Source organism: Aplysia californica, unplaced genomic scaffold (genome assembly GCF_000002075.1).
Source record: "Aplysia californica isolate F4 #8 unplaced genomic scaffold, AplCal3.0 scaffold00727, whole genome shotgun sequence".
Taxonomy (NCBI): Eukaryota; Metazoa; Mollusca; class Gastropoda; order Aplysiida; family Aplysiidae; genus Aplysia; species Aplysia californica.
In genome coordinates this window covers 197,454-224,472 of record NW_004797997.1, presented here as the reverse complement: position 1 = coordinate 224,472, position 27,019 = coordinate 197,454, and the positions used below count along the sequence as shown (strand labels likewise).

Genomic DNA, 27,019 nt, shown 5'->3' with positions numbered 1-27,019 from the left:
ATTTTCTTCAGCTCATTATTATTGTTTTGTCTGAGATTCACTTACAGACCTCCACAGAAGGCCAGCATTTTATTCTATTAAAGGACTGGATACAAGAAAGGAAGCATTCTCTTTGAAATACACATTTAATGTTATTAATGATGTATTGCTGTGTCTTTGTTTGTCTTTCAGGAAATGAGAAATATTTGAACTCTGAACGTAGTTATGGCGCTGCAAACAGACTGAAGGATCTTGGCACTGATGTGTACACTATCGGCCTAAACTTTAGAGATACCACTGACATAGATGAGATCAGCTCCAAACCTACTGACGCATTCAGAACCATCATCAACAGCCCAGAGGAGATGGGAGAAGTTCCAGGAATATATCTGTACAGAATGAATAGAGGTGGGCACTACATTTGGAGACCTACATCTGAAAGAGGTTGCTCTCTGTTGTTGTTGATGATGGTGTTGCTGTTGTTGTTTTTGCTTGTTTGTTTGTTGGGATTTTTTTAGGGGTGGGGGAGGGTGGGTTTTTTAATGTGTTTGTTGTTGTTTATTGGTGGTGGGGGAGGGGGGTGAATGTAAAAGCAACTTGTTGGTCTTGGTTTAGTGTTGAGAAGTTTGTCTCACAGGAAGAAATGATGCAAATACTATTGTTATAGCTTTTGTTCTTTATATAATATTATACTTTATTTATCTGATTGTTTCTTACCGTATTGTTTCAGCACCACCACCAACTACCCGACCCACAACAACCACAACAACCACCACGACTACAAGACGTCCTGTCGTCCCCTACACTGGCAAGTTTATTACAATGATGTTTCTGTTTTTTATCATCTCAATAGAACTAACTAAAACAGTTGAACATAGTCGCTGACAGTTTTATTTTTGATTCAACCCTTGATTCTAGACAGCCTTTTCCTTTCTGGGATTATAGGCCAACCCTTTCTGATAGTGAAGTCCTTATTTGTTGTCTTTTATCCTAGCATTGGGCTCAGTAATGGCTTGAGTTGTAATAAATGGTATACGTACTAGATAATAATGTAGTGAGACACGGGTTTTTTTCTCCATTTTTCGGCTCCAATTGGAATGGTTTTGTTGCTGTCGTTTCGTAAAAGTTGTTATACTTGAGAATATTATCTACTGGCTGTAAACTAACTGTATTTCTATGATCCTCTTTCTTTGGGTTTGTTTTTCGGTGTCGCCCCAAAAGCCTTTTGGGGGGCGAGGAGTTACTTTAAGGATTGGACATAATTCACTGCTTGAGATGTGATTGTAAATAAGGGTACCCCCCCCCCCCTGTTGTATCCAGGTGACTGCAAGTCAAAGGCTGACGTCATCTTCCTGCTGGATACATCGGGTAGCGTGGGAGAGTACAACTATGCCTTGATGAGAAACTTCACATTCAACACAGTGAAAGACTTGGAAATTGATAGTGGTCTATTTAGGGTTGGAGTCATGACTTTCAGGTTTGTGCATGGACCTGTTTTTTTGTTTTTTGTTTTTTGGTGGGTTTTTTTCTTTTGGTCCCGTATCTTTATTTGGCGCCGATATTTGAAAGTTACTTTAAAATGTGCCAACGTGGCAGAAATGGTTATGCTTTAAGAAATACAAAACAAGAAAAAGGAAATTTGATTATTTTTGCAACAATAAAGATGATGATGATGAGGATGGCAACAATGATAATACTGAGGTGCTGAGAATGAGGCTAATGTTGGTTGTACATGGACTTGTTTCGCTGAATATGTGTCGTATGTTTAGATTTGTCTTTGGTAGGAAGTTTGTGTACAATTTGAGATTCTTGTGTCAGATCCGTGTTATGTACCAAATAATAACATTATTTGTTCTTTTCTTCTTGGAGTGGAAAACATGCATTTTGGTGGGGGGGGGTGGATTTGCCAGTATGCCAAATTGCTGTTTCTTTTACTTAAACCCAACTAAAATTAACTGGACTGGACCACAGCATTAAGCCAAAGATGCATATTGTGTGTTTTTACAAATGATACGTCAATGTGTATCGACCTCTAAATGAGTAATTCATGAATGGTAGCACACATAGTGCAGGGCAGGTTGCATCCAACTAAAAAGAGTTAAGAATCGTCCTACTAGAGCTTAGACATTTTTTCAGTAGGTCATCATCTATGCGTTACGTATAACACGTTTCATGGAATGGCCCAAAAATCATAGGTTGGTCCCAAGTTAAAGCCATTGAGCCTATTGAATTCATGTTAAAATCATGGAATAATTTTAGTTGTGATTTAAGAGGCACCTACAAACTTCTCTCGACAGTGACACTGCACGCATTGAGTTCCAGCTGAACACGCACGACACCAAGCAAGACATTTTCAATGCATTGCAGCGTATGCCTTACGTGTATGGCTACACACACACCGCCGAGGCTTTGAGACGAATTCGTACTGAGATGTTCGTATCTCGCAATGGAGACAGACCAGGTTGGTCATCAAGTGTTGTTCTAACTTGTTTGCTAGTCTTTAATATCTATTTCCCGTTTAGCCTCTATATTTGTTCTGTGTTCAGATGTGTGTTGTCTGTTATTCTTTGATGAAGAACTCTCATCATGTCTCCTGCTCTAAGCGTCTTCACATTTTGGGGTCTTATGAAATATATTGCAGGCATCTACTTTTTCCTTCCTACTCAAGCGTATCTATCACACCTTTGATTTACCAACGAGCATCTAGCCTTGATTAGAAAGGGAGTGTGACTTTTCGACATGAGTAGAAGTTGATGCATATGGCACAGTGTACTTGCAAAGGGAATAGAGAGAGCCTTTTAATATTTTCTGTGTTATAGACCTTGAATGACTGTGTGACTGTTTGTCCAGTATAAGCAATAGGTCCCATGCCATGCAATGCGAATGCTCGTCTTTATGAGTTGTTCTCCATTCCAGTTCTGTGTCTTCTCTAAGCTGTAGTTAGAAAGAAAAGCTGTCGTTGGAGACATCGTGCGAGGGGGAACTTGAACGGTAAATTTAGACAGAGGGTTAAGGGTGGTCACATTGCAGAGTTTGTATTTCTACACCCTCGTCGACTAAAATGAAGTCTTGTTCATAATATTGGAATAGGGATTCAACCATGCCTTTCATGGGCAGCACTGGTTTGGAGGGATAAAACATCCCAACAGAAAGGCAGAGATACTCAATAAAAATTCTCCCCACTCGGGAATCAATTACGCACCTAACTGATACACCACAGATGCAGGTTGGTAGCTTAGTTATAAGTCACATTAGGTAACTTTTGTCCAAACATATTGCTTTGTTATACTACTTCAGATGTGCCCAACCTGCTGGTCATTGTGACTGACGGCCACTCGAACGTGAACCACGAGGAAACAATTCCCGAGGCCCGCCTCATCAAGAACATGGGCACCACCATCATCACCGTGGCTATCGGCCTGGAAGACAACACCGAGCTGAGGGGCATGGCCTCCCAGCCCATCCAGGACAACATGATCGAGGTCATGGACTTCGAGGGGCTGGGACAGCTGTCTCACACCATTGTCACTCCTCTTTGTTCCGGTGCGTATTTTCTTATGAGAGACCTTTTCAGACAACCACATTTTCAGTTTGACAGTGTTCCACTATAGATATTATGTGTGTGTGTGTTTGTGTGTGCGTGTGTATGTGTGTGTGTGTGTGTGTGTGTGTGTGTGTGTACGTGTGCATATGTACGTGAGTATGTATGTATGTGTGTGTGCGTACATGTGCATATGTATGTATATGTATTTGTGTGTGTGTGTATGTGTGTGTGAGAGAGAGAGTGAGTGTGTGCGTGTGCATATGTATATGTGTGTGTGTATTTGTGCGTGTGTGTGCGTCTTTGTGTGCAATGTGTATATATGTAATTTATAAAACATTAACTTAATTAAAATTAAGCTTTCCCCAAAGTGGGTTGGGATATACATACAACTACACTGCACTGCTGTAGAAAGTGCAATCCATCTAATGACTATAAAAATGGTGAAATGGTAGTGTTTTAACGCCCCTGTCAACACTGTTAGGTTATTTAAGAGTCGGGACCTCCGAGTTCAACGTCCATCTCCAAAAGGACCGATCCAAAAGAGAAATTCTAGAAAAGTGTCTTTCCCAAAGACACAAGGTCGGACCGAGCTGACTGACGCTCGAACCCCCGAACCCGCAATCTCACGATTACCTGTCTGGTAGCCTAACCACTAGACCACCGAGGCCACCATCTAATGGTTAAACGGTTTGCCCCTATTAACCTTTACATTCGCATGCGAATGCGTCATGTTGGCTTAGGTATTTAATCTCTCCTTTCTGTTGTTTCTCCCTCTTTCTTCTGAGCTCTAACTTGAGGGCTACATGCTCTCCTCTTGCTATGTCTTCAATGTGTCTAACAGAGGATCTCACTGATTTAGTAGGATTTTTAATGTTATTCGTTACCTTTTAAAAACTGTTTTATTGGCCAAAATATCTCCTGGGAAGCAGCAACAAATAGTTTGTTTTTATTTTTCAAGTGCTTAATGCTTTGTTAAAGTCGTTTATAATATTTGGCACTGAAATAATTTTGGTTTGGTCTTTCCCAGATATATGTAGTACTTTCTATAAGTGTTAAAATGTCATTTATTAATAATAATTTTCTTTGACCATGTTTCAGATGCTGATATGTGTGAAAGAAATCCATGCCAGAATGAGGGAGTGTGTGTGGATGGACTCCGCTCCTACATCTGTGTCTGCACCAGAGGATTCTATGGCGATAACTGTGAAAACTGTTAGTAACCAATCACATTCCTTTCTATTTTTTTCCTTTTTCAATTTCCAATTTTGAGCTAGCATTTTCTTTGATTGAAAAAAATTGTTGTCCCAAGAACAAAAAATATTGAAGAAAGCCCTTTTGTCTATTGAAAAATGATAAATTGGTTTATTATTTTTGCACCATTCTATATTTCTTTCTGATTCACTCTCTGAAATAATGCAGTGCCTTTAGGAATTAAAATGGGTTTTTTAAAAATTAAGAATGATAGATGAATGTATATAAGAAATTCCTTTTGCTCTTTAATAGATAGTATTCCAATTATATCATTATATCTGATGATCCTCTGAATACCCAATGGAAAGAATCATTTACTGGAAAAGAGCATGCCCCCCCCCCGCACCCCCCACACGCCAAACAAACAATTAAAAAACATCACAACCACTCCACCAACAACAACAACAGCAGCAACAGCAACAACAGCAACAACAGCAACAACAACAATGACAACAATAAAACAACAACAACCAACAATAAAAAGAGCGAAACACTGCACCCTTGACTTTCAGAGCCAAGCTGTAATTTTCCGGTTTCTATTTCTATTTCTGTTGTTCCCAGCATGTGGAGAGGCTGCTGACGTTGTCCTCATCCTCGACTCCTCCACCTCTGTGGGCTCCCAGAACTTCGCTGCCATTAAGAGCTACGCTCAGAGGCTGGTTACGGACATGGAAGTCTTGAACTGCGGCATCAACATTGGTGTGATGAAGTACAGCTCCGCTGCCATGATTCAGTTCAGCTTGGGCTATTACGACACTGAGGACGAAATCATCCGAGCCATTGGAGACATCAGCTACACACCTGGCAGGTCTAACATGGCTGAGGCGCTTCGCTCCGCCAGGGTTCAGATGTTCAATGGAAGAAATGGAGATAGGTTTGTAATATTTCTGTTTACCTTTAGCTTCTTGGACTCATTAAAATTTTCTGATTCGATTAAATATTCTGGCAGTTGATATGGAGGAAGCAACAATTTTCACACATTCCATTGCATGTCTTCATGTTTGTTTTGTTTGTTGTTTTGGTGAGTGGGGGTTGTTTTGTTTTTTTGGGGGTGGGGGTTTTTTGGGGGGTGGTAGTCATTAATTGTATTTCTTCATCCCTTGCGTATGTAAAGTGTGCTTTAAAAGTTATGCTTGTCTTTCTCATAAAAAAATTACTTTATCAGTGTGACCCCCCACCCTCCTCTTTTTTTTCGAGCTGTGGATGTCTGTTGCAATATCAATAATTCGTGAACCTCTCATCCGACCTACCTCAATAAATCAGTAAGGTTTTGAAAATCAGCTTTTTAAGTTGTACTCTTTAATACATGACATATCCAAAATATGTTCTAGGTACGACGCTCGCAACATTGCTTACCTGTTGACTGACGGCTCTGTTGAAATCAATCGTGACATCACTCTATCCGAGGCTGAGCTGGTCATTGACTCTGGAGTCCGCCTCATTCCCCTGGCTGTGGGTCTGAGAGACAGGAGTGAGATCGAGCTTATTGCTGAGACACAGGGAATGCCCCTGATGGAGATTGAGAGCGAAGCAAGCTTCAAGGCCATGAGCGACCAAGTTTTGGAGGCTGTGCACGACAGTAAGTCAACACACTGAGACATTTTATCACTCCTCACTCTTCCTAGCGTTCACTTTTTAGGGTTCAGTCGTACTGGCCCAGAGCATGAGGTGTTTCTTGCAAGGCACTCTGTATGTGTTCAGTCTTTCTGTTATATCACACTTTCACCTCTTTTCTTTATTACACCATAATTCACAATTTTTGCAAGTATCGAAAGTCCGTTTACCTCTCTTCTGTCAGCTACCACAGTTATAAAACGTGACCTATGGCAATTAGAATGGAATTAATGATAGATATAGAAAGAAAACTTTGGAACTCAAACTTATACAAGGATTTCTTACATGAGCTCAATTATCATTTTTCATTATTTAAAAAAAAAAATAGCATCCGTTGTATTTAACAATGTTTCAGCAGGTGTAGTTATCAGAAATATCGACGTGCTCTTATTGTAATATCAAAGTACTTATTTTTTCTATTGAAATAGCACTGTGGTCCTTTTATTTTCCTAAACATGAATGATCTATTTGAAATTTGAATCTTCATCGAATGGTCAATCTCCTCTTCATTTCAGCCACTTCAGGTATTCACCATTTATCATCCTTTTGATTTCAACCATTTTTAATGTTGTACTGCACATCCATTCCTCAAATGTCACTACCCGAAGACATTAATAGTGTGGAGTTTGTCTGGGAGAGCTTAGCTTAGATACTTAATTTCTTTATTTATGTTTCTACTATTGTTAGCTTAACTTGTGTAAAGAGAACTGTAAATAGAACTTAATCAACCTTGAGAATCAAGTACAGCCGAACTTGTTATAACGGCCACCTGTCTAGGACAATGACCAATTCAAACGGCCACCCCCCTCCCTGCGTTCTTTCTGCATTAAAATGAAACTATTCAAGACAACCACCTGTTCAAGACGACCACTTTTCTTCACGACATATGATGGCTGTATTGAAAATTTTCGATTGTACTTAGAAGAAAATGTTACGATACTAACAGAGCCTCCCAGAAAGCACACACATTGATGAACAGGGTACACATCGCACTTGCTTTTTCTTATAAAAGATGTGTCTCATTTCTGAATTACAATCAGCATGTTTCTTCCCTCAAAAAGCACCTATCCAGCAAATCACACTTTGTATGCTCCGCCATCATCGTCTACGATTTTCGTCTTTTTAGTCAACAACTTTTTAAAAAATGTTTCAAGTGACCGCACATTAACGTAATGAGTGAATAACTAAACTTTTGATCTTGTAGTTTTGGACTGAATTTAAATATACTGATTTTAACTACCAAAGTATTCTCACTGATGTTTCAAAGCTTTCAAGTCTGAGCATAATTTTTCATATCTTGAAAGCTTTATTATCGTGACATTGCTGGTCGTTGCAAGAGAAGGATTTAAAGGCAAAATTCATCACCCTGATTTAAATCGTAGCAAACACCGCAGGACAATAATATTTCCTCCAACGGATGGGGCTATTGATTTGTTACAACATCTTTCACGGGTACTTGTTCCTTTATATTTTATTAATCTATGAAAAGTTTTGTTTTCTAATTCCTCTGTTGGTTTGTTTTTTTACATCATCATTTGAAGTTGATTCTGCTTTGTCAATGTTGTATAGTTATACAAAGAACTTTTTAATTTAGCATAATATGCTTCTAATAGTCTCATTTTAATGCATTCATCTTTGACATCAGATTCCTTCTCAACTTTATGTGGTCGCTAATACTGTTTATAACATGTTCTTTAGATACTGCCTACTGCGCGTTTATAACATGTTCTTTAGACACTGCCTACTGCGCGTTTATAACATGTTCTTTAGATACTGCCTACTGCGCGTTTATAACATGTTCTTTAGATACTGCCTACTGCGCCTATACATGTCATTTAATTTTTGTCTTTGTCTTTTTATCACCTTTATTACGTCCCTCTCATTCCTTTTTTTAAAACCCATTTTCCTTTTAAATGCAAAAGCCACAGCTGAAAGCATTAATCTCCGTTTTTTACGCTAACTCTTTAAATATAGCAATAGCTTTTTTCATAATAATAAGAAGAATGCAGTTCTCTTTCTTTCTCTGCTGAAAACGTTTCAACAAACATTGTTCGTACTGGGAAATGTCAGATGTTAACATTGTGAACATTGCAACGATTTCACTAACCTTAATATCTTCAAGAATAATATTCTCTTCGGCCACTGCCAAGGAAACTTCAACAGATGCTTTTTCGCCAGTATTTCATGAAATGCATCCAAAATACAAAGACTAACCATTATTAAGCTCTACACTTGAATATTGATAACATACTCCCCTATAAAGGCTATATATGTAAAGAGAAAACAAGGATTCATGGAGTCGATAGTCAAAACAAGTGTTATGGAATTAATTTCTCGAGCAAGTCAATTATTGTAAAATTGTGGTTATATGGAATTTTGTGTGATGCTGGTAAACATCAATTAAGCAACATTTTGCTAGTGAAAAGTGTGAACCATATGATTTGGAAGAGCTCCGACTCAGTCTTTTTTTGTAGGTTAGTTTTGGTAGATAAAGCACACTATTGATTAGTATGTTTATGCTGCCAAATGGTTTCTCAACCTGCATGAATCCTATCACGTAGGTGTAAGAGAGAAGTATATTCGTATACCGCTTAATTATTTGTTTTTTGTTCTCACCTGTAATTTACAATCCCCTCATCCCCTATGTGTGGTATTTTTTGTGTGTTTTTTTTACATCTGACCTGTCACTGCAATTATGCATACACACATACCAAAGTGTCATTTTGTTTGATTCACAACTAAAATTAAATCAGTGTATCCATTTGCCAGTGGATAATAGCAATTACATATTAAGTGGGAAATCCATGATCAGAATTAGAAACGGTTGATCTTTTTCCATACTATACGTTTAGCATCTGTTATTGCTAAACTGTGAGTATTATTTGCTCTATTGAACAATAGGACACTTAGACTGATCTGTTTGTGTGTGTTGCCACACTTGTCCAGATGTATATTTGCCAATCGTAAGCTTTAGTTTCATCATCATTTTTCATATTCAGGATATGTTGTAATAGTGGGTTCTGTTTGCTTTCTAGCTGATGACCACTGCTCACCGAACCCATGTTCAAATGGAGGTGTCTGTATCCCAGAGGCTCTTGGATTCTCCTGTCAGTGCGCTGAAGGCTTCTCTGGAGAGACATGTGGCAGAGGTATGGATATAGACTTAGCTTTTTTAAAAGTTTTGGTGAGGGTTTACGGCGCTCTCAACTGCAAAAGGTCGAATGAGCGTCATGGAGTGAATGTCAACAGGCAAGTCCAAACGGGGAATCAGGCCTAGTGTGCTCACCTCTCTAACCTGAATAGGACAAAGTCTGCTTTAACTATCAAGGCACCCCTGAAATAGCAGTTCACAAGAGAGTGACATACATACAAAAGAAATAGAAGAAAAATGACGATAGTAAGGATGAGGAAAGAAAAAGCAGCAATTCCCCCTATGTTGTTCCTGCACAGTATGAGCATGACATTGATAAATCAGCCCATTTACAATTCTACTGCGCATAAGAGCATGTTAATATCCGCCCCTTTGGGAATGGCCTAAAGACAACTTCAGTCAAAAAGGGGGGTGGGGAGGCAGGACTATTACTTCTTTTTTCAATTTAAGTCAGCTTTGATATCACGACCCAATATGATACGTTGTTGACAATTGGTTCATGGACGAAAATGTTTCGCGAAAGGAAATTACTGGAGAGTCATTTGGAATTGATGAAATGGAACAGCTTGTGGTAAAAGTAAGTGTCATCTTCCACGACTTTACCCATTTCGACAATCACGTCCAGTTGGTTTCTGTTCTTGTGGGACAACCAATCCGACAATGAGTAATGGTTTTTACAAAATATGCAAATCCTCAATCTTGTCAGTGGTGTTAAGTCTAAGTTGTTCTAGCAGCACCGAGTTGTAATTGGAGGTGTTCATAGTCCAAATTAGAATAAGCCAGAATCTGACACTTCTGATAAAATGTGATGTAGTTTACCAATATCTTTTTTTAAGTGCATACATTATTGTTATCAACTTTCTCTGACGTATTTTGAATAATATAAAAATCTCTCTATTTTTTTTCTATAGTTTTGTTTTATTAAGCAATTCTTTTCTTTTGATGACTTTTCGCAAAAGTCATTTCATAGCTGTGCTACGTTTGATGATTATGCATCAAGCTTACTTTTTGTTTTACCATCGAGAAGCGTGCATTATACAATAAACCTTCTATGAACTGTGTAAAAGTTCAGTTAGAGCTTGAGTTTTGGAAAATACATCTTAGATTAGGCTACTTGGCTGAAGAAAGGGAATAGCGTTTTTGGGGAGCTTTTTTGTTGTTATAACTTGTGAAAGAATATTATGGTTAATAAGGTTAACGAATCATTGGTTAAAACAGTTTCCAGAACCAAATGCCGAAAAATTATGTTCATTTTATAGACATAAACATTTCACTGATCGTGTATGACTTTTGTTCATTGTGTAGATTGTAAAATGCATAGAACTTGCTGTTGAACGGGAGTTTGCGCTCTGCAAACGTTATTTATTAAAATGTATTATTATGAGTTGTCTGTACGTCACACCCACAGTTTGCAACAGCCAGGCCGATGTTGTGTTTGTCGTGGATTCGTCCCGCTACAACAGTGGACCAGAATTCCGTACCATGAAGAGATTCTTGCGAGATGTCGTCAAACGTATGGCATTCAGGGGAGGCAACTTCCGTGTTGGTATTGTGGAGTACGGTTCCTCTCCAAGGATGAAGTTGTCACTGCTGGAGGGAGACAACAAGAGGACTGTTAAATCCGTCATTGGAAGTATGAGGTACGACAATATACCATATAACAACTTGTGTTGGAAAATGTAAAGATATTATGCATTTTAAGTGGAAGATCAACGTTTAAGAATACAAGTGACAGGACCAGTCTGAACATGCTTAAAGAAACTTTATGACCTCAAGTCTTGTTTGACTTTTTTTAGACAATATGTGGGTAGTTCTTCTTTTTTTTCCTTTCAAAATATAACATCTTGCTGAAAATGAGTCGGAGTAAGTTTTTTTTGTAAAAGGAGCAACAAAGTGACGAAGAACTTGAAGCTGCAGGGTTCTAAAAGACCTTATTTGTGAGTCCCTTCACCGAAGCTGTATATGTACAGCTCTCCCCTTAGTTGTGACCTCAGTCGCTTCTGTGGAAGCCTTCAAAAGAAAACGTTGAACCGAGCAACTACCAAAGATTGTTTTAATGTACATTTACTGACCAAAAATTAGTTCTACACTCTCCCTTCCTACTCTACTTTTTCAACCAAGACTACCATAAAAGGAATCACACATTTTTCAGAACACCTTTGCACTTTTATTGTCTTCCTTTCTTTAATTCCTCCTTATTAATCTAGAAGATAATAACCAAGCTAAAACAAAACACAAACAAAAACAAAAACAACGACATCACTTTCAACACAGTTCCTCATCTTTCGTCCTTAGGCGCGTGCGCGGTGACCCTGACCTTGGCAGAGCTGCAAGTGTGGTGGAGTACAGTCTGTTCGGTGCCGCCGGTGACCGAAAGAACGTCCCCAACTACGCGGTTCTGCTCACGCGCAGCATGGGCACGAGGAACAGTGTAGCGGCCATCAACAAACTGAAGGCCAAGGGAACCAAGGTTATTGGAGTCGGTGAGTGGCTGTAATAAAGGGAGGCGTCTATCGTCTTTCAAACGTTCAGTGCATATTTCCGACAGCAGTTGTAAATTAATAATAATAATAATAATAATAATAATAATAATAATAATAATAATAATAATAATAATAATGTAGATCATTTTCATTGTGCCCACTCCCGTGTGAACACAACTCTAAGCGATTTACATAATTCCATGTATGAACAATATTTACACGCGCGCGCACACACATGCCACACACACGCACCCCCCCCCCCCCACACACACACACACACATACACACACGTACACACAGACACCAACTTGCTCGTCACACGCGCACTCTTCCACATCGTTACGAAATGAGCACATACAAATACATAATAAAATAAAATAGAATAAAGATAACTTATTGTACAGAATGTACTCCAACTGACTGTTGTTTGTTGCACTTTTTTCTTACAACTTTGATTTTTTTTTAAAGTCTCCATAAAAACCCCACCAAAAGAACACTCGTAGTCTCAAAGTAATTATTACTTTCAGGAGCCAATGCCTTTTACCCTTCTGTCTAGTATGTATCAATTTGACTGGTTGAGCATTGGTACATCATCAGAGAATCCAGTATTAGTAATGTTTTCAAAACTGTCCAACCTGCTCTACTGGCCACCTGTCCAAGACAATCACCTGTACAAATGACCACTTCCCACACCCTTTGCTTTCTTTTTATATATAATATTATACATGAAACGGTGTAACTCGCCCCTCACTTTTAAACAACCACTACTCTCTTCGACATTGGTTGCCTGTGTTGGACAATTTGGGCTGCACCAAAATCCTCTATATCTAGAAACTTATTATAATAATAATAATAATAATAATAATAATAATAATAATAATAATAATAATAATAATAATAATAATATTAGTAATTTAAAAAATAACATTAATATTAATAGTAATAATGATAATAATAATAATAATAATAATGATAATAATAATAATAGTAATAATAATAACAATAATAATAATAATAATAACAATAGTAATAACAATAATAATAATAACAATAGTAATAGCAATAATAACAATAATAACAATAATAACAATAGCCCACATCCCTCGTGACTCATCAGAGCAGAGGAAGATAGGACTAACGCTAACATTATTATTTTTTTTAAACAACAACAATCAAATAACAGAAGCATGTTTTCTTATAATTATAAACGTAAGCACCATCCCACATCATCACTTACCACCACCATCACCGTCATTTCTAAGGTCATCATTGCTCTCAGATCCTTCACAAACATCTATAATTATCTTAAACATCTATATGTAACAGTTATATGTCATAACAAATTTGTACGTTATACATTATTGGGCACTCTCATACGCACATTTTTCTACTAATCAGATGGCGTCAATATCATAGACATGGGCAAGGGACCAAAAAAAAAAAAAAATAATAATAATAATAATAATAATAACAATAATAATAATAATAATAATAATAATAATAATAATACTGAGGTTTTGAATGGTATTGGAACTGACCCTGTACTTGACCTTTTGTCGTTGTAAGGTATTGGACTGAGTGGCACCGACCGTACTTACATGGAAGCTGCAGTCTCTTCTCCCATTGACGAGACCATGTTCATGGCTAATCAAGTCGAGGATCTCATGTCTTTGTCTAGAGACTTTGTCAACTTTGTGTGCGAAGGTAAATAGTCAAATGTTTGGTACTTGAGTTCACATTCGATTTTACAATTTTCATGTCAGATGTATATAAGTTAAATCTTACCACTTACTAGTATCATTTAATACTAGAATCACTTACTTGCTCATTTACTAACATCATTTATCTTAATTCATGATGGAGTTGTTTAAGTTCGTTTTATCTTTTTTTTTCTTCCCTTTTTTGTTTTTTTGTTTGTTGTTTGTTCATTTGGTTGTTGTTTGTTTTTTTGTGCTTAAATTGTCTCTTCAAGAAAAAGTCCGAGTTCAGATATATTACTTGACTTGGATAGTATCAAAATGCACTGCGTACTTCAATACTTTACCAATAATTGGACTTTGAAGACTCCAATGGTTCCAAACTGTTTTACAAGCTCTCTCCGCATGTCGTCTTCGTAAAAGCTATCTTTTAAAAATTCCTTTTTTAAATCATGTTATGTTAGTTTTTAAAATAAACACTTTACGTTTTCTTTCCCAGAGAAGAATATGTGTGCTGTCAACCCCTGTCAGAACGGCGGTACTTGTGAGAACGGAGAAAAGACGTACGTGTGCAGATGTCCTACAGGATTCGCTGGCAAAGACTGCGGCCGACGTAAGCTACTCACCAGATTACTGCTTGATTAGACGGGTAACGAGACTGTCACAGTTAGCTTGATTTCTTCTTTGGGGGGAGGGCGGGTTAACATTTCTCGTGCCCTTGTTGGGACCAAAGCCATAATGTGCTCTTTATATGTCTTGTAGTAGACTTTTTCTCATTCTTCTGATCAGTACTTGCAGTAAGAGAGTTGAAAACTAACCCACAAAGTCTATTGCTCTTTGCATCTCACAATCAGCAGCACCTGAAATTGGGTAAAACTTTAATAACTGACATAATCATCTTCTAGAATCTCACCGCTGTTTTACACGTATATATATAACACATACACACACGTACACACAGACACCAACTTGCTCGTCACACGCGCACTCTTCCACATCGTTACGAAATGAGCACATACAAATACATAATAAAATAAAATAGAATAAAGATAACTTATTGTACAGAATGTACTCCAACTGACTGTTGTTTGTTGCACTTTTTTCTTACAACTTTGATTTTTTTTTAAAGTCTCCATAAAAACCCCACCAAAAGAACACTCGTAGTCTCAAAGTAATTATTACTTTCAGGAGCCAATGCCTTTTACCCTTCTGTCTAGTATGTATCAATTTGACTGGTTGAGCATTGGTACATCATCAGAGAATCCAGTATTAGTAATGTTTTCAAAACTGTCCAACCTGCTCTACTGGCCACCTGTCCAAGACAATCACCTGTACAAATGACCACTTCCCACACCCTTTGCTTTCTTTTTATATATAATATTATACATGAAACGGTGTAACTCGCCCCTCACTTTTAAACAACCACTACTCTCTTCGACATTGGTTGCCTGTGTTGGACAATTTGGGCTGCACCAAAATCCTCTATATCTAGAAACTTATTATAATAATAATAATAATAATAATAATAATAATAATAATAATAATAATAATAATAATAATAATAATATTAGTAATTTAAAAAATAACATTAATATTAATAGTAATAATGATAATAATAATAATAATAATAATGATAATAATAATAATAGTAATAATAATAACAATAATAATAATAATAATAACAATAGTAATAACAATAATAATAATAACAATAGTAATAGCAATAATAACAATAATAACAATAATAACAATAGCCCACATCCCTCGTGACTCATCAGAGCAGAGGAAGATAGGACTAACGCTAACATTATTATTTTTTTTAAACAACAACAATCAAATAACAGAAGCATGTTTTCTTATAATTATAAACGTAAGCACCATCCCACATCATCACTTACCACCACCATCACCGTCATTTCTAAGGTCATCATTGCTCTCAGATCCTTCACAAACATCTATAATTATCTTAAACATCTATATGTAACAGTTATATGTCATAACAAATTTGTACGTTATACATTATTGGGCACTCTCATACGCACATTTTTCTACTAATCAGATGGCGTCAATATCATAGACATGGGCAAGGGACCAAAAAAAAAAAAAAATAATAATAATAATAATAATAATAACAATAATAATAATAATAATAATAATAATAATAATAATACTGAGGTTTTGAATGGTATTGGAACTGACCCTGTACTTGACCTTTTGTCGTTGTAAGGTATTGGACTGAGTGGCACCGACCGTACTTACATGGAAGCTGCAGTCTCTTCTCCCATTGACGAGACCATGTTCATGGCTAATCAAGTCGAGGATCTCATGTCTTTGTCTAGAGACTTTGTCAACTTTGTGTGCGAAGGTAAATAGTCAAATGTTTGGTACTTGAGTTCACATTCGATTTTACAATTTTCATGTCAGATGTATATAAGTTAAATCTTACCACTTACTAGTATCATTTAATACTAGAATCACTTACTTGCTCATTTACTAACATCATTTATCTTAATTCATGATGGAGTTGTTTAAGTTCGTTTTATCTTTTTTTTTCTTCCCTTTTTTGTTTTTTTGTTTGTTGTTTGTTCATTTGGTTGTTGTTTGTTTTTTTGTGCTTAAATTGTCTCTTCAAGAAAAAGTCCGAGTTCAGATATATTACTTGACTTGGATAGTATCAAAATGCACTGCGTACTTCAATACTTTACCAATAATTGGACTTTGAAGACTCCAATGGTTCCAAACTGTTTTACAAGCTCTCTCCGCATGTCGTCTTCGTAAAAGCTATCTTTTAAAAATTCCTTTTTTAAATCATGTTATGTTAGTTTTTAAAATAAACACTTTACGTTTTCTTTCCCAGAGAAGAATATGTGTGCTGTCAACCCCTGTCAGAACGGCGGTACTTGTGAGAACGGAGAAAAGACGTACGTGTGCAGATGTCCTACAGGATTCGCTGGCAAAGACTGCGGCCGACGTAAGCTACTCACCAGATTACTGCTTGATTAGACGGGTAACGAGACTGTCACAGTTAGCTTGATTTCTTCTTTGGGGGGAGGGCGGGTTAACATTTCTCGTGCCCTTGTTGGGACCAAAGCCATAATGTGCTCTTTATATGTCTTGTAGTAGACTTTTTCTCATTCTTCTGATCAGTACTTGCAGTAAGAGAGTTGAAAACTAACCCACAAAGTCTATTGCTCTTTGCATCTCACAATCAGCAGCACCTGAAATTGGGTAAAACTTTAATAACTGACATAATCATCTTCTAGAATCTCACCGCTGTTTTACACGTATATATATATATATATATATATATATATATATATATATATAGAGAGAGAGAGAGAGAGAGAGAGAGAGAGAGAGAGAGAGAGAGAGAGAGAGAGAGAGGGGGGGGGGGGAGAAAGTGAGAGAGAGAGAATTTAAGAGTTTTGGTGTTATTTTCGTGTGCCTATTCCATGAGTTCGTTTAACCTGTAACTCATCTGCTGACAACTTATTCCACAGCTTGTGATGACAGAGCTGATGTCGTGTTCCTTATTGACTCTAGCGGTAGTGTAGGCTTTGACAGCTTCCGCCGCATCAAGGAGTACATTCATCACGTCGTCGACAGCTTCAACATTGGGCCTGAGGCTACTCAAGTGGGCGTGGCTACCTTCAGCCAGAGCAGCAGAGCTCACATCTACCTGGACTCCTACAGTGTAAGTAATATGTGGCGTCGGTGGCCTTGTGGTTAGGCTACCGGACTTGTAATCGTGAGGTTGCAGGTTCGGGGGTTCGAGCTGCGAGCAAGACGTACCCTTGAGAAAGGCACTTTACACGAATTCTCCTCACTTCACCCAGGAGGGAATGGGTACCCGGCAATAGACAGTGAAAGATCTTATCAGTATGTTAGTTTGTTAGTTTTTTAGCGCCTATAAATGGCCGCTTGCTCAGTATCCTTCCCAGGAACTTGAGGTTGTTTCAGAATGCTCTCAGGTCTGATGAGGTAATAGTATAGATTGTTAAGCGCACAGAGCTTACTGTTGGGCGGGAATGTATGCTATACAAATGCTGTCTATAATTATTAATAGCTCACCTTCTTCCTCTTAGCTTTCCCAGAATGTGGACGTTACTTCTCGGATCTTTCTGTAATAATCACTTTTTTCTGCCAGTTTGCCTGTTTGGGTTGTTTTTGTTCCAAAACCGATTTCAATATCCTGTTTGCATCATCATCTGATAGGTCTCCCTTTCCTCTCTTGCCTTCCACTTCGACCTGGGCTTCGAGAATATGTCCCCTGAGTGAATCATGGTATTTGATTTGCCCATAGTAGTTCATGTCATTCTGTTATGGTTTAATAGTTTGGCGCTCTCCCTTTTACTTTTATGCCAAAGATATGGATTTGATTCCCTTATGGTCAGAGTGTTGTACCGAATATCTATGTCTCCGAGCAATGATGTTTACCTCACATCCCGGGTTGGCCTCAGAAAACGTGGTCTCTATAATAGTGATGGGTGATGGTGGGCCCTCTGATCGGGTCTGCTCTTCTCTTCCTTCTTTCCAGTATTACAGCAGTTCTATTGTAGGGGGCCCTCGTGGCTTGGAGGTTAAGGTTGTCTCCTCTCTTTTAATAGGTCCCGGGTTCGAATCCGGAAAGTTTTCTTCTCTAAATTGTCTCCTTTCACCTCTTTTCTTGCTCTCAAGTAATGTTCTGTCGTCTGCTTTCGTCTCCACTTTCTGCCCCCACCCCATCACCCCAACCTCCCCCTCCCTCTGGTCTCCTGACTCTTTCTGCAGCCTTTCTACTGCTACACCTTCGTTCTTTCTTATTGCTGTCTTTCAGCCAAACACCTAATCTCATGGTAGGAAAGATCTACCCCTAGCATTCTCGGACAAGGGCGAAAAATATCGGAGGTCCCTTGTGCAAGCTGCTCATGTTAAGGATCCCTTGGTAGTTCAAAAGCGATAAGAGTAGGCTTCGGCCACCACTCGGGAAAAATTCAAAATGTCCTACCTACTGAAAATGCTAAATGTGTCCCGCGCTCTCATATGACCGTATGCAGTAGCGACCGCCGCATAACACTTACCCCGCAAAAAGTTATATTGTGTTCCATACGATACGTCTTCATTGTCATGTTAATCCACCTTTATTTGCTTCTAATCTGTAGGACAAGAGAAAGCTGCAGGCTGGTATCTCCGGCATCAACTACGTCTACGGCAACACAAACACAGCCTCTGGCATCAAACTGGCCCGATCCAGCCTGTTTTCTGACGCTAGAGGAAATCGCCGCAACGTTCCAGACTTTTGTGAGTGTGCAGCTCATACAATACGTTTCTGGTAGTCGATCGTTAGATTGGAATTTTTTTTCTCCTTATTTAGCCAAGTGGATGTGTATTACTTTCAAGTCCTTTTTCTGAGAGTGGCATTTAAAGATATATTTAATTGTTTTATTCTTATCATGGCTATGTTTCAAATAGTAAATTTCTACTACAACTCTGACAAATGAAAAGTGTTCAAATCATTTCTAAGATTGGAAATGCAAATATCTAGCATCTTTGAAGAAGAGCTGTGATGGACATCACAACTTTAGTAGAGCAAAATGATTTGGTTTTAGTAAAACGGTTGCAGGAAGATGCTAGTTAGCAATGAGTCCCATTATGAGTTGATTACGTGAATTAAATTACTGTTTTGTCCTCATTCCAGTGTTCATCATCACTGACGGCCTGTCCAACGTGAACCACGAGTCCACCATTCCCGAGGCTGAGCTCGCCCGCGCTCAAGGTATCCATATCTTTGCTGTCGGTGTCGGTATCGGCGACCCATGGGAACTCAACGGTATCGCCAGCGAGCCAACAGCCAGCAACGTCTTCCAGGTGGACAGCTGGGACGGACTGTGGGAAATCTCTAACCAGCTGATCGACAGGACCTGCAGAGGTAGGCACTGGCTTGCCTTCTTCACCCCCCCCCCCCCCCCCCAAACCCAGCTAATAATAATTATTATTATTATTATTATTATTATAATTATAATTATAATATTAATAGTAATAAGAATAATAATATAATAATAATATTATCTTTAATAATGATGATAATAATAATAATAATTAATAATAATAACAATAATAAAATAATTATAATAATTATAATAATTATAAAAATAAAAATAATAATAATAATAATAATAAAAATAATAATAATAATAATAATAATAATAATAATAATAATTAGCATTTGTACATAGCACATATCCCTGCTCGACAGCAAGCTCAATGCGCTGTACACTATATTATGACCCCAGCCGACCTTAGAACATTCAGAAACATTCTCAGCTAATTCTCTGGGATAACTGGGTGTAGTGATGTCAACCAACAATGCAATTGATTCATGTTTGTATATTGTCTTAACTTGATCTATAATGCACCTGATCTACAACTACAAGAGTAATGTCGTATTTTCACACCAAGACACAATCATGTTACTTCTACCGATTAAAAAGACTTAAATAGCTATTTTGAAGATTCTCTTTGTCATTAATTATACTGACCATTGTTTCTTCAGTTTGTGAGCACTAGTAATCAACCTGGACATTTTATACTCTCCACTGACTAGGTGTCGTTTTTAATGTACAAATCCTTACCAAAGCTAATTTGTTGAAGGCTAGGTGCTCGATCCCAATTTCTCTAAGGTAAGAGTTATGACAACTTGAGAAAAAGTCCCAAGTTGTCCATCAGTCATACCTACAGAGACAAAGAATTGAACTGGGTACTTTGGCTTGAGACACTAAAACCATGCCTCTAGATATACAAATCATTGATTGTACATTCTTCCGTCATGTTTCAGCACGTGTGATCATTTACCAACTGCAAGTGACTTCCAATAAACATTTTTCTTCACCTGACATAATTCAAGTCCTGGAGAATGGAAAATCACAAACCCAGCAAGTTCGAACAATTAAAATAAATTTGAAGGCACGAAACGCAACATCAATATCCGGAGCGAAACTCTGAACGTCTGCCTGGTGGAAATGCACTGAGGCAAAGACAATGGAACACTCCTACCACTGCTGACGGAGGAGTGAGCCATATAAAGTAGTCACTGTGCGTGCTGGCGACACAAATCATCAACTCGTGTCTCCATTTACTTTTTCAGATAGTGGAGTGTGTGATGGAGATCCTTGCTTGAACGGCGGAACGTGCGTTGCTGGACCTGGAACCTTCACATGCGAGTGCAGAGTTGGATTCTTGGGAGACCGTTGTGAGCTTGGTGAGTTGTGAGCTCTGTAAGCGAATGTTGGGGGCTCTTACTTAATCATCTAGAGCTTGGTATTTTTCCTTGTCTTTGACGAAAAAGATGACTGTACCTGAGGCGTAAAATGTGCCTCAAGAGTCATTGTCTTTGTCAAATATGTATGTTATACAAAAAGACACCTACACATAACACTTATTGAGAGTGTGTTACAGTTGTGTGCACCATGTAGTGTTTCGTTGAAGAACCACTCGATTGTATTTGGCCCTCCATCACTGCATGGTGTGTACTTTGATAGGCTTCTTTTTGTTGGTTTGTGTTGTTTTGTTTTGTGTTTTGAGGGGGTTGGACTTTTATAGGGGTATGGGTGGGTGGTTGGCGGGTGCTCTGGTATGGTTTGCTTCTTCTTTCCTGTCAAACATCTATCGACCTTATCTCTCCTCCTTTTTGTGTTTGTTACTCTCTTGGAACACCTCTAATCTTCGGCACTTATATGACCTTATTGAGCTGCAAGTACCGTAAAACACTCACTAAAACTTAGGGGTGGGGTTGGGGGGAAGGGGATCTTGTCTTTGTTTTGGGTTGGAATTTGTTTGTTTATTGGGGGATGTTGACAAGGCTAAGTGATCGGTGGAATCACTGTAAGACAAACATATGTTCTCATCTCATTTCCTGCCTGTCTGTGTCTCTAGACTGCGGCTCCAGCAAAGACATCGCCTTTATCCTGGATGCCTCGGCCAGTGTGGGTCCTACCAACTTTGGCCTGATGCTCAAGTACGTGTCCACCGTGGTGAAGGATCTGACAGTTGGAGGACAGGATCACCGCTTCGCTCTCATCACGTACAGCACCAACGTTCAGACCATCTTCAGTTTCAACCGTTACACTTTACCTGAGGACACGATAGAAGCTATTGAGACCACTATCTATCAAGCTGGTTCAACGAACACAGCTGATGGTTTGAGACAGGCCATTCAGATGTATCAACCAGGTGAGATGTTATTCTTTTCAGTCAAATTTGCTTTCTCTTGACATTTGATTTGTTGCCTTTGTTTGTGTGTGTCAAGGAGACTCTAGTACACATATGGAGAAACAAGGGCGGCTCGTGGGTCTAAAAAGGGGGCGTGCACAATTAAGCTATCGCAGGCTGAACATTGTCAAGGCATAGTAAATGAGATGTTGTATAATTTTAGGATCTTTGGGTTGGTGAGGGAGGGCCTCGTGCTTTTATTTTCATTCTTTTTACACGTCGCTTTGATTTCTAGAACTAAATCTGTTTTAGCTAAACATCAAATTCGTCCATCCTGCATTATAACTGAACACTCCAGTAATAACTTTCACCACTCCACTACAAAACCTTTCAAAGGCACAACCCTAGGCTTTCTCTGAAACATGAACTGAGAAAGCCTAGGCACAACCCATTGGACGGCGACTTAAGTATGTCACGTTCACCTCCCTCAGGTTCAGGGTCACTGAGTCTCTTAAAATAGCGGCGAGACGATGAACCAATCATAATTCACTTGAACACTCCGCCGGATTGCTCCGAGGCTCACATATTTTTGGCATTGAATAGCGTCCAGTCTATCGCGTTTATTTTTAGACTGCCTACTGTGGGCTATGCATCAGCACTATTCGGCAGGAGCACATTTGAGATGTGCCGACTTATAAGTATTAATGTACCGACAAACTGGCAAAGGGTGTCGTCGTCGCTTGGGTTATCCCAAAGAGCGATTTATAGGTCAGGTTACCACTGTTGAATATCCTATTATGTTTAGTTAAAGTGTGTGGACTTTGGCAGATATAGACACAAAAATGACAGTTATAGCGCCAACGGGGACCTTCTTTTGATATTACATTTGGCTAGTGTTTTTTCTGGTTTATTTTATTTTATGTTTGTGGGCGCTTTACGTAATAGAATATTTAATTTAAAACATTTTGGCGGCACTGCACGACCGTGCTCTATGGACGAACCGCGCCAGGGAGAAACGGATTTATATTTATTTCATGGGGCTGCCCAGTGTTTATTCCTATGCTATACGCTGCATATGTTTTGAAGATTCCTTTAGAATAGCTGGGGGGGGGGGGGGGGGGGGTTTATAAACAAGAGTGATCACATGTGCATGTACAAGAAACTACTTAATATCAAGTAGTCCTGTTTCTGTTGTGGTTTTTTTATATAAAAATGATCATACAGTAAAAAAGCCCTTGCTGCGTAACAAAGCTTCATGGAAGGTTTATTACAGTCAGACCGTCAGAAATACTGAAAAGGCGATAAAAATGAATGCTATTGGAAAACACATTCCATAGCCATTGACAAGATAACGGAACGGAAAATCAAATTTTACTTATCTTTGTCTGCACAAGGGATTTGTTGTTTGGCGATATTTTTTCTCCTTTCAAGAACTCGTGTAACCTTTTGCCGTCGTATTTCCCCCCTTTGTAGGTTTTGGAGAGAGGCCGAATGCTAAGGATGTGGTCATTCTCATGACTGATGGACAGAGCAACATCAACTACTGGGACACCATTCCTGCTGCCACTGACCTTAAGGCAATTGGTGCAAAGGTCATCGGTATTGGCATTGGTCTGGAGAACTATGACGAAATTAATGGCATTGCATCGAGCGTCAAGGATGTGTTCCCTGTAAGTATAATGTGTCAAGAATTCGTGCAGTTTTTTGTCAGTGCTGTCCTTTGTTGCAAAATTGTATCATTTCCTTTTTATTCTGTCCATAGCTTATTTAAAATATCTTAATCCCTAAGATAGATGCCTTTGTTACAAACATTTGAACCAGAGAACGACTTTGACTCGGGATATTCTCATTAATCGGCACTTTGAAACAATGAAGTGGGAGTATTAACGTTTTTCTGTTCCCAAAAATATCACATGTCGCTTCATGGAGGAAGGGGTGGTAGATTCAATTTTTTTGTTCCTTTGCCTAATTTCACAAAATCCAATTTACGTATCATACATGTGTGTTGTTGCTATTAACTCAGCAGGGCTTTTCAATCCAGTCAAATAACACTTTATTTCCAGGCTGTCTCATGTGTTGTGTAGTTCTGTAGAGTGGATTCTCCATGTCTGATCCCTGAGGGACGGCGGTGGTCTAAATTGTATGGAATAGGTGCATACCTTACGTCGGGCTTTTACACAGTCATCTAATGGTGTCTCGTCTGTTTCAGGTCACATCTTTCAACAACCTGGCCGAGGTTGAGCATGACATTCTGGAGGGATCATGCAGTGTGACAGAGTAAGCCCAGACCCTTCTCTGGGTCGCAGATTCCCAAAGAATCCTATACAAGCATCCACCCCATTTATTACCTACCCCGCTATTAGGACCTCCTGCGAGTACAAAAAACAGAGAGTGAATTGAGAGCTTCTGAGAAGTGTGTGTGCGTGCCTGATCATGCTTGTTTGGATAATGTTCACTCATTGTATCATTTCTTTCATTAATATGCTCATCTATCATTTAATTGGTCATGTTACGACTTACTGTTTCAAAGAATCATAATAGTTTTGTACTAATCTTTCCTTGTGGATATCATTGGTGAACATTTCAGCATTTACTCTGTTTTTACAGTAGCAATGTTGATTTTTTCGCCCCAAAGGATAAAATTTGTTAAGTAAATGTCAGTCTTCTTTGTGACAGTTTCTAAACAGAAATAGAGAAGTGTTTAGTTGGCATTGTATGAAATGAATTTTGGATTAAATTGTTCTTTGAAAAAAGAAACGTCTCAGTTCTTTAATGGGTTCTTGTTTTCGTCTTTAGGTTAATGCTGTCTGCTGAAACTAAAAACCTAGGATTCTATCAGGGTCTTTATGTGTCGTCGGTGACCTAGTAGTTTGCCTCTGGACTCGCAACTGTAAGGTCGCGGGTTCGAATACTGTCAGGGGTTCGACTTTGCGTCCTTGGGAAAGGTACGAATTCTCTTCACTTCACCCAGGTGGAAATAGGTACCCAGCTATAGACAGTGGAAGGTCTTGTCAGTTTTTATAGGTGTTTGAATGTGTCAAATCCGCAGCTTGTACTGTATGCTTCCCCGGAAGACAAGAATGCTTTTGGGTGTTTTCTGCTGGGGTAATGATAGCTGTAAGTCGCAGGGAACATGCTGGAGAACTTCGATATGCGCTATATAAATGCAATAATTACTGTTAAAGCCGGGTGGATGTAGCCCAGTCCCATTAACCCTAGTTGGCCCTGACAGGCAGGGTGGAAGCTTGTCCTCTAAATTATCGAAATTGTGTCGATGAAGCAGTAAAAATCAACAAATTACGTTACTTGGTAGGTATTAACCTGGTCCATTATGTCTATTCGCTTATGGACTCAACCATAAAAACGAGCTTGCTGACTTTACAAAGTGTGAGACCAATACTTTCATTTGATGTAACCATGGAAATACTTTGATAACTAACTTTTGAAACAAAAAACAAATTACAAATAAGTCGAATGATACGTTGACAGTGGTACATATATACGTCAAGTGAATGGGGCAAAGCGTATGTGTTACAAAGTAGATACACAGTATAATAATTTATTCGAGTACCGTAACATACATTATCGTACTATGCATAACGTACATTTGCTTTTCAATGGAACAGTACTTTTGAAAATCTTAAATATTCATACATAAGTGTAATAATGCACATAAACGTTGAATTGGACAAGATAAAAACTGTAAAAATCAATGCCCAAATCGAGTAGGCTAAATGGTGTTCAATTGCAGTAGATCTAGTCCTTATACCGAGAAATCACGTTTTCCGTACGCTTTGTTCAGCCTATATCTTTAGTGGACTCCTGAAACAAGAGTATGCTCTTTCAAAAAAATACACGTTGCATTGCCTTGAGAGGAGGTGCAAATTATTAAGATGAGCTGTATTTTAAAGTGCTTCTCTGTTTTGCCATCGCTTATATCATAAATTTCATTTCAAGAAAACTAACGAAAAAACGAGAGATTTTCCTTTTTGAATTTGAGAAAAACGAAAATATGTCACGACGCAATTAAACCAGGCGCTCTTCCTTTTTGGGCATATGGAATTTTTGGTATCATGTTAAAGGCTATTCATTTGCCTTGCTTTAGATGAAAAAAATATACATTTATTTTGAATGGAAGTCGAGATATTTGCGATTGAAGGAGATAGGGTCTCTTGGTTTCAGGAGTAAAATTAACGAGAAATTGGCCTACAAGGTTTGGTGGTTTCTGATGAGACACTGATTTTACCATAATGACACATGTTTAGTGAGAGTCCTTGGAAACTGCAAATTAACAATTTTGTGTGTGTGTGTCTTTAATAATCAACGTTGTCTTCCTTGATTATCCACACACATAAAATCGTTTGTTTGTTTTTTTACGGAGGTACAAGACATGGAGCCAAAAAAATTCGAAAAAAATGTCCAAACTGGCCGAAAAATGCTGATTTCACGTATTTCATTATTTTGACAAGCGCATGATTTCACCACAATGCCTCAAAATGAAATGCATGTCAGTCCACGTTATCCCATAAAATAGCTTATTTTATTAGCCTAACATTGGGGGATTTTCTTCCCAACCCACGCAACAACCCAAGGGATCCAAAAACCTGGCATCTTTTATTTTCCTGTGTGCCCTTCATTCGCAAAATTCATCATCATTGATGGGGTCATAGCATTAGTAAATTATACTCTGCTGAAGAAAATTACACTACCCTATCACAAAAACATTAATGTGCATGTACGTGGGTGCAAACAGCAGTTCCAGGGAATTACTTTGCATTGTCCTAACTTACATTTCACTAATCTTTGTAGCTCGTCACTTTTACATTTCTACATAAATCTGAGTATGCCCAGGCATAATGTTTTTCATTGTTGTGTAGATTTCGAAAAAAAAAAGAAGAAAAAAACTTAATTTGTTAAGCATTAAGATTTGTTTTGAATAAACTAGAGGCTAAAATTATCAATATCAAGTAATGATTGATAAGAGTATAAATTATATACTTTTTAGAATTATTTACAGTAGTGTATATAAATGAGCTTAGTCCTATTAGTTTATTCTTGGCTTCATCATTTAATTTTTTTTCTCACAAAGTAAATAATTTAAGCTTTCAACAGT

The 27,019-nt window shown here is 38.3% G+C and overlaps 1 protein-coding gene across 1 annotated transcript in view; it reads left to right on the top strand.

Moving 5' to 3' along the window:
* Window positions 1-24,660, top strand: part of LOC101853496 (collagen alpha-3(VI) chain-like) — a gene marked incomplete in the record, with an annotated part of 90,458 nt that extends 65,798 nt beyond the window's left edge. Inside the window, 21 exon segments of the mRNA XM_035972523.1 lie at window positions 172-387; window positions 710-787; window positions 1,300-1,456; window positions 2,277-2,440; window positions 3,277-3,522; window positions 4,622-4,735; window positions 5,336-5,648; window positions 6,106-6,353; window positions 6,904-6,912; window positions 9,424-9,537; window positions 10,948-11,179; window positions 11,835-12,022; window positions 13,589-13,726; window positions 14,219-14,332; window positions 17,220-17,413; window positions 18,861-18,999; window positions 19,397-19,627; window positions 20,843-20,956; window positions 21,631-21,927; window positions 23,380-23,576; window positions 24,116-24,660. Coding sequence (XP_035828416.1) covers window positions 172-387; window positions 710-787; window positions 1,300-1,456; window positions 2,277-2,440; window positions 3,277-3,522; window positions 4,622-4,735; window positions 5,336-5,648; window positions 6,106-6,353; window positions 6,904-6,912; window positions 9,424-9,537; window positions 10,948-11,179; window positions 11,835-12,022; window positions 13,589-13,726; window positions 14,219-14,332; window positions 17,220-17,413; window positions 18,861-18,999; window positions 19,397-19,627; window positions 20,843-20,956; window positions 21,631-21,927; window positions 23,380-23,576; window positions 24,116-24,187 — 3,575 coding nt within the window.
* Window positions 24,661-27,019: the final 2,359 nt, after the last annotated feature.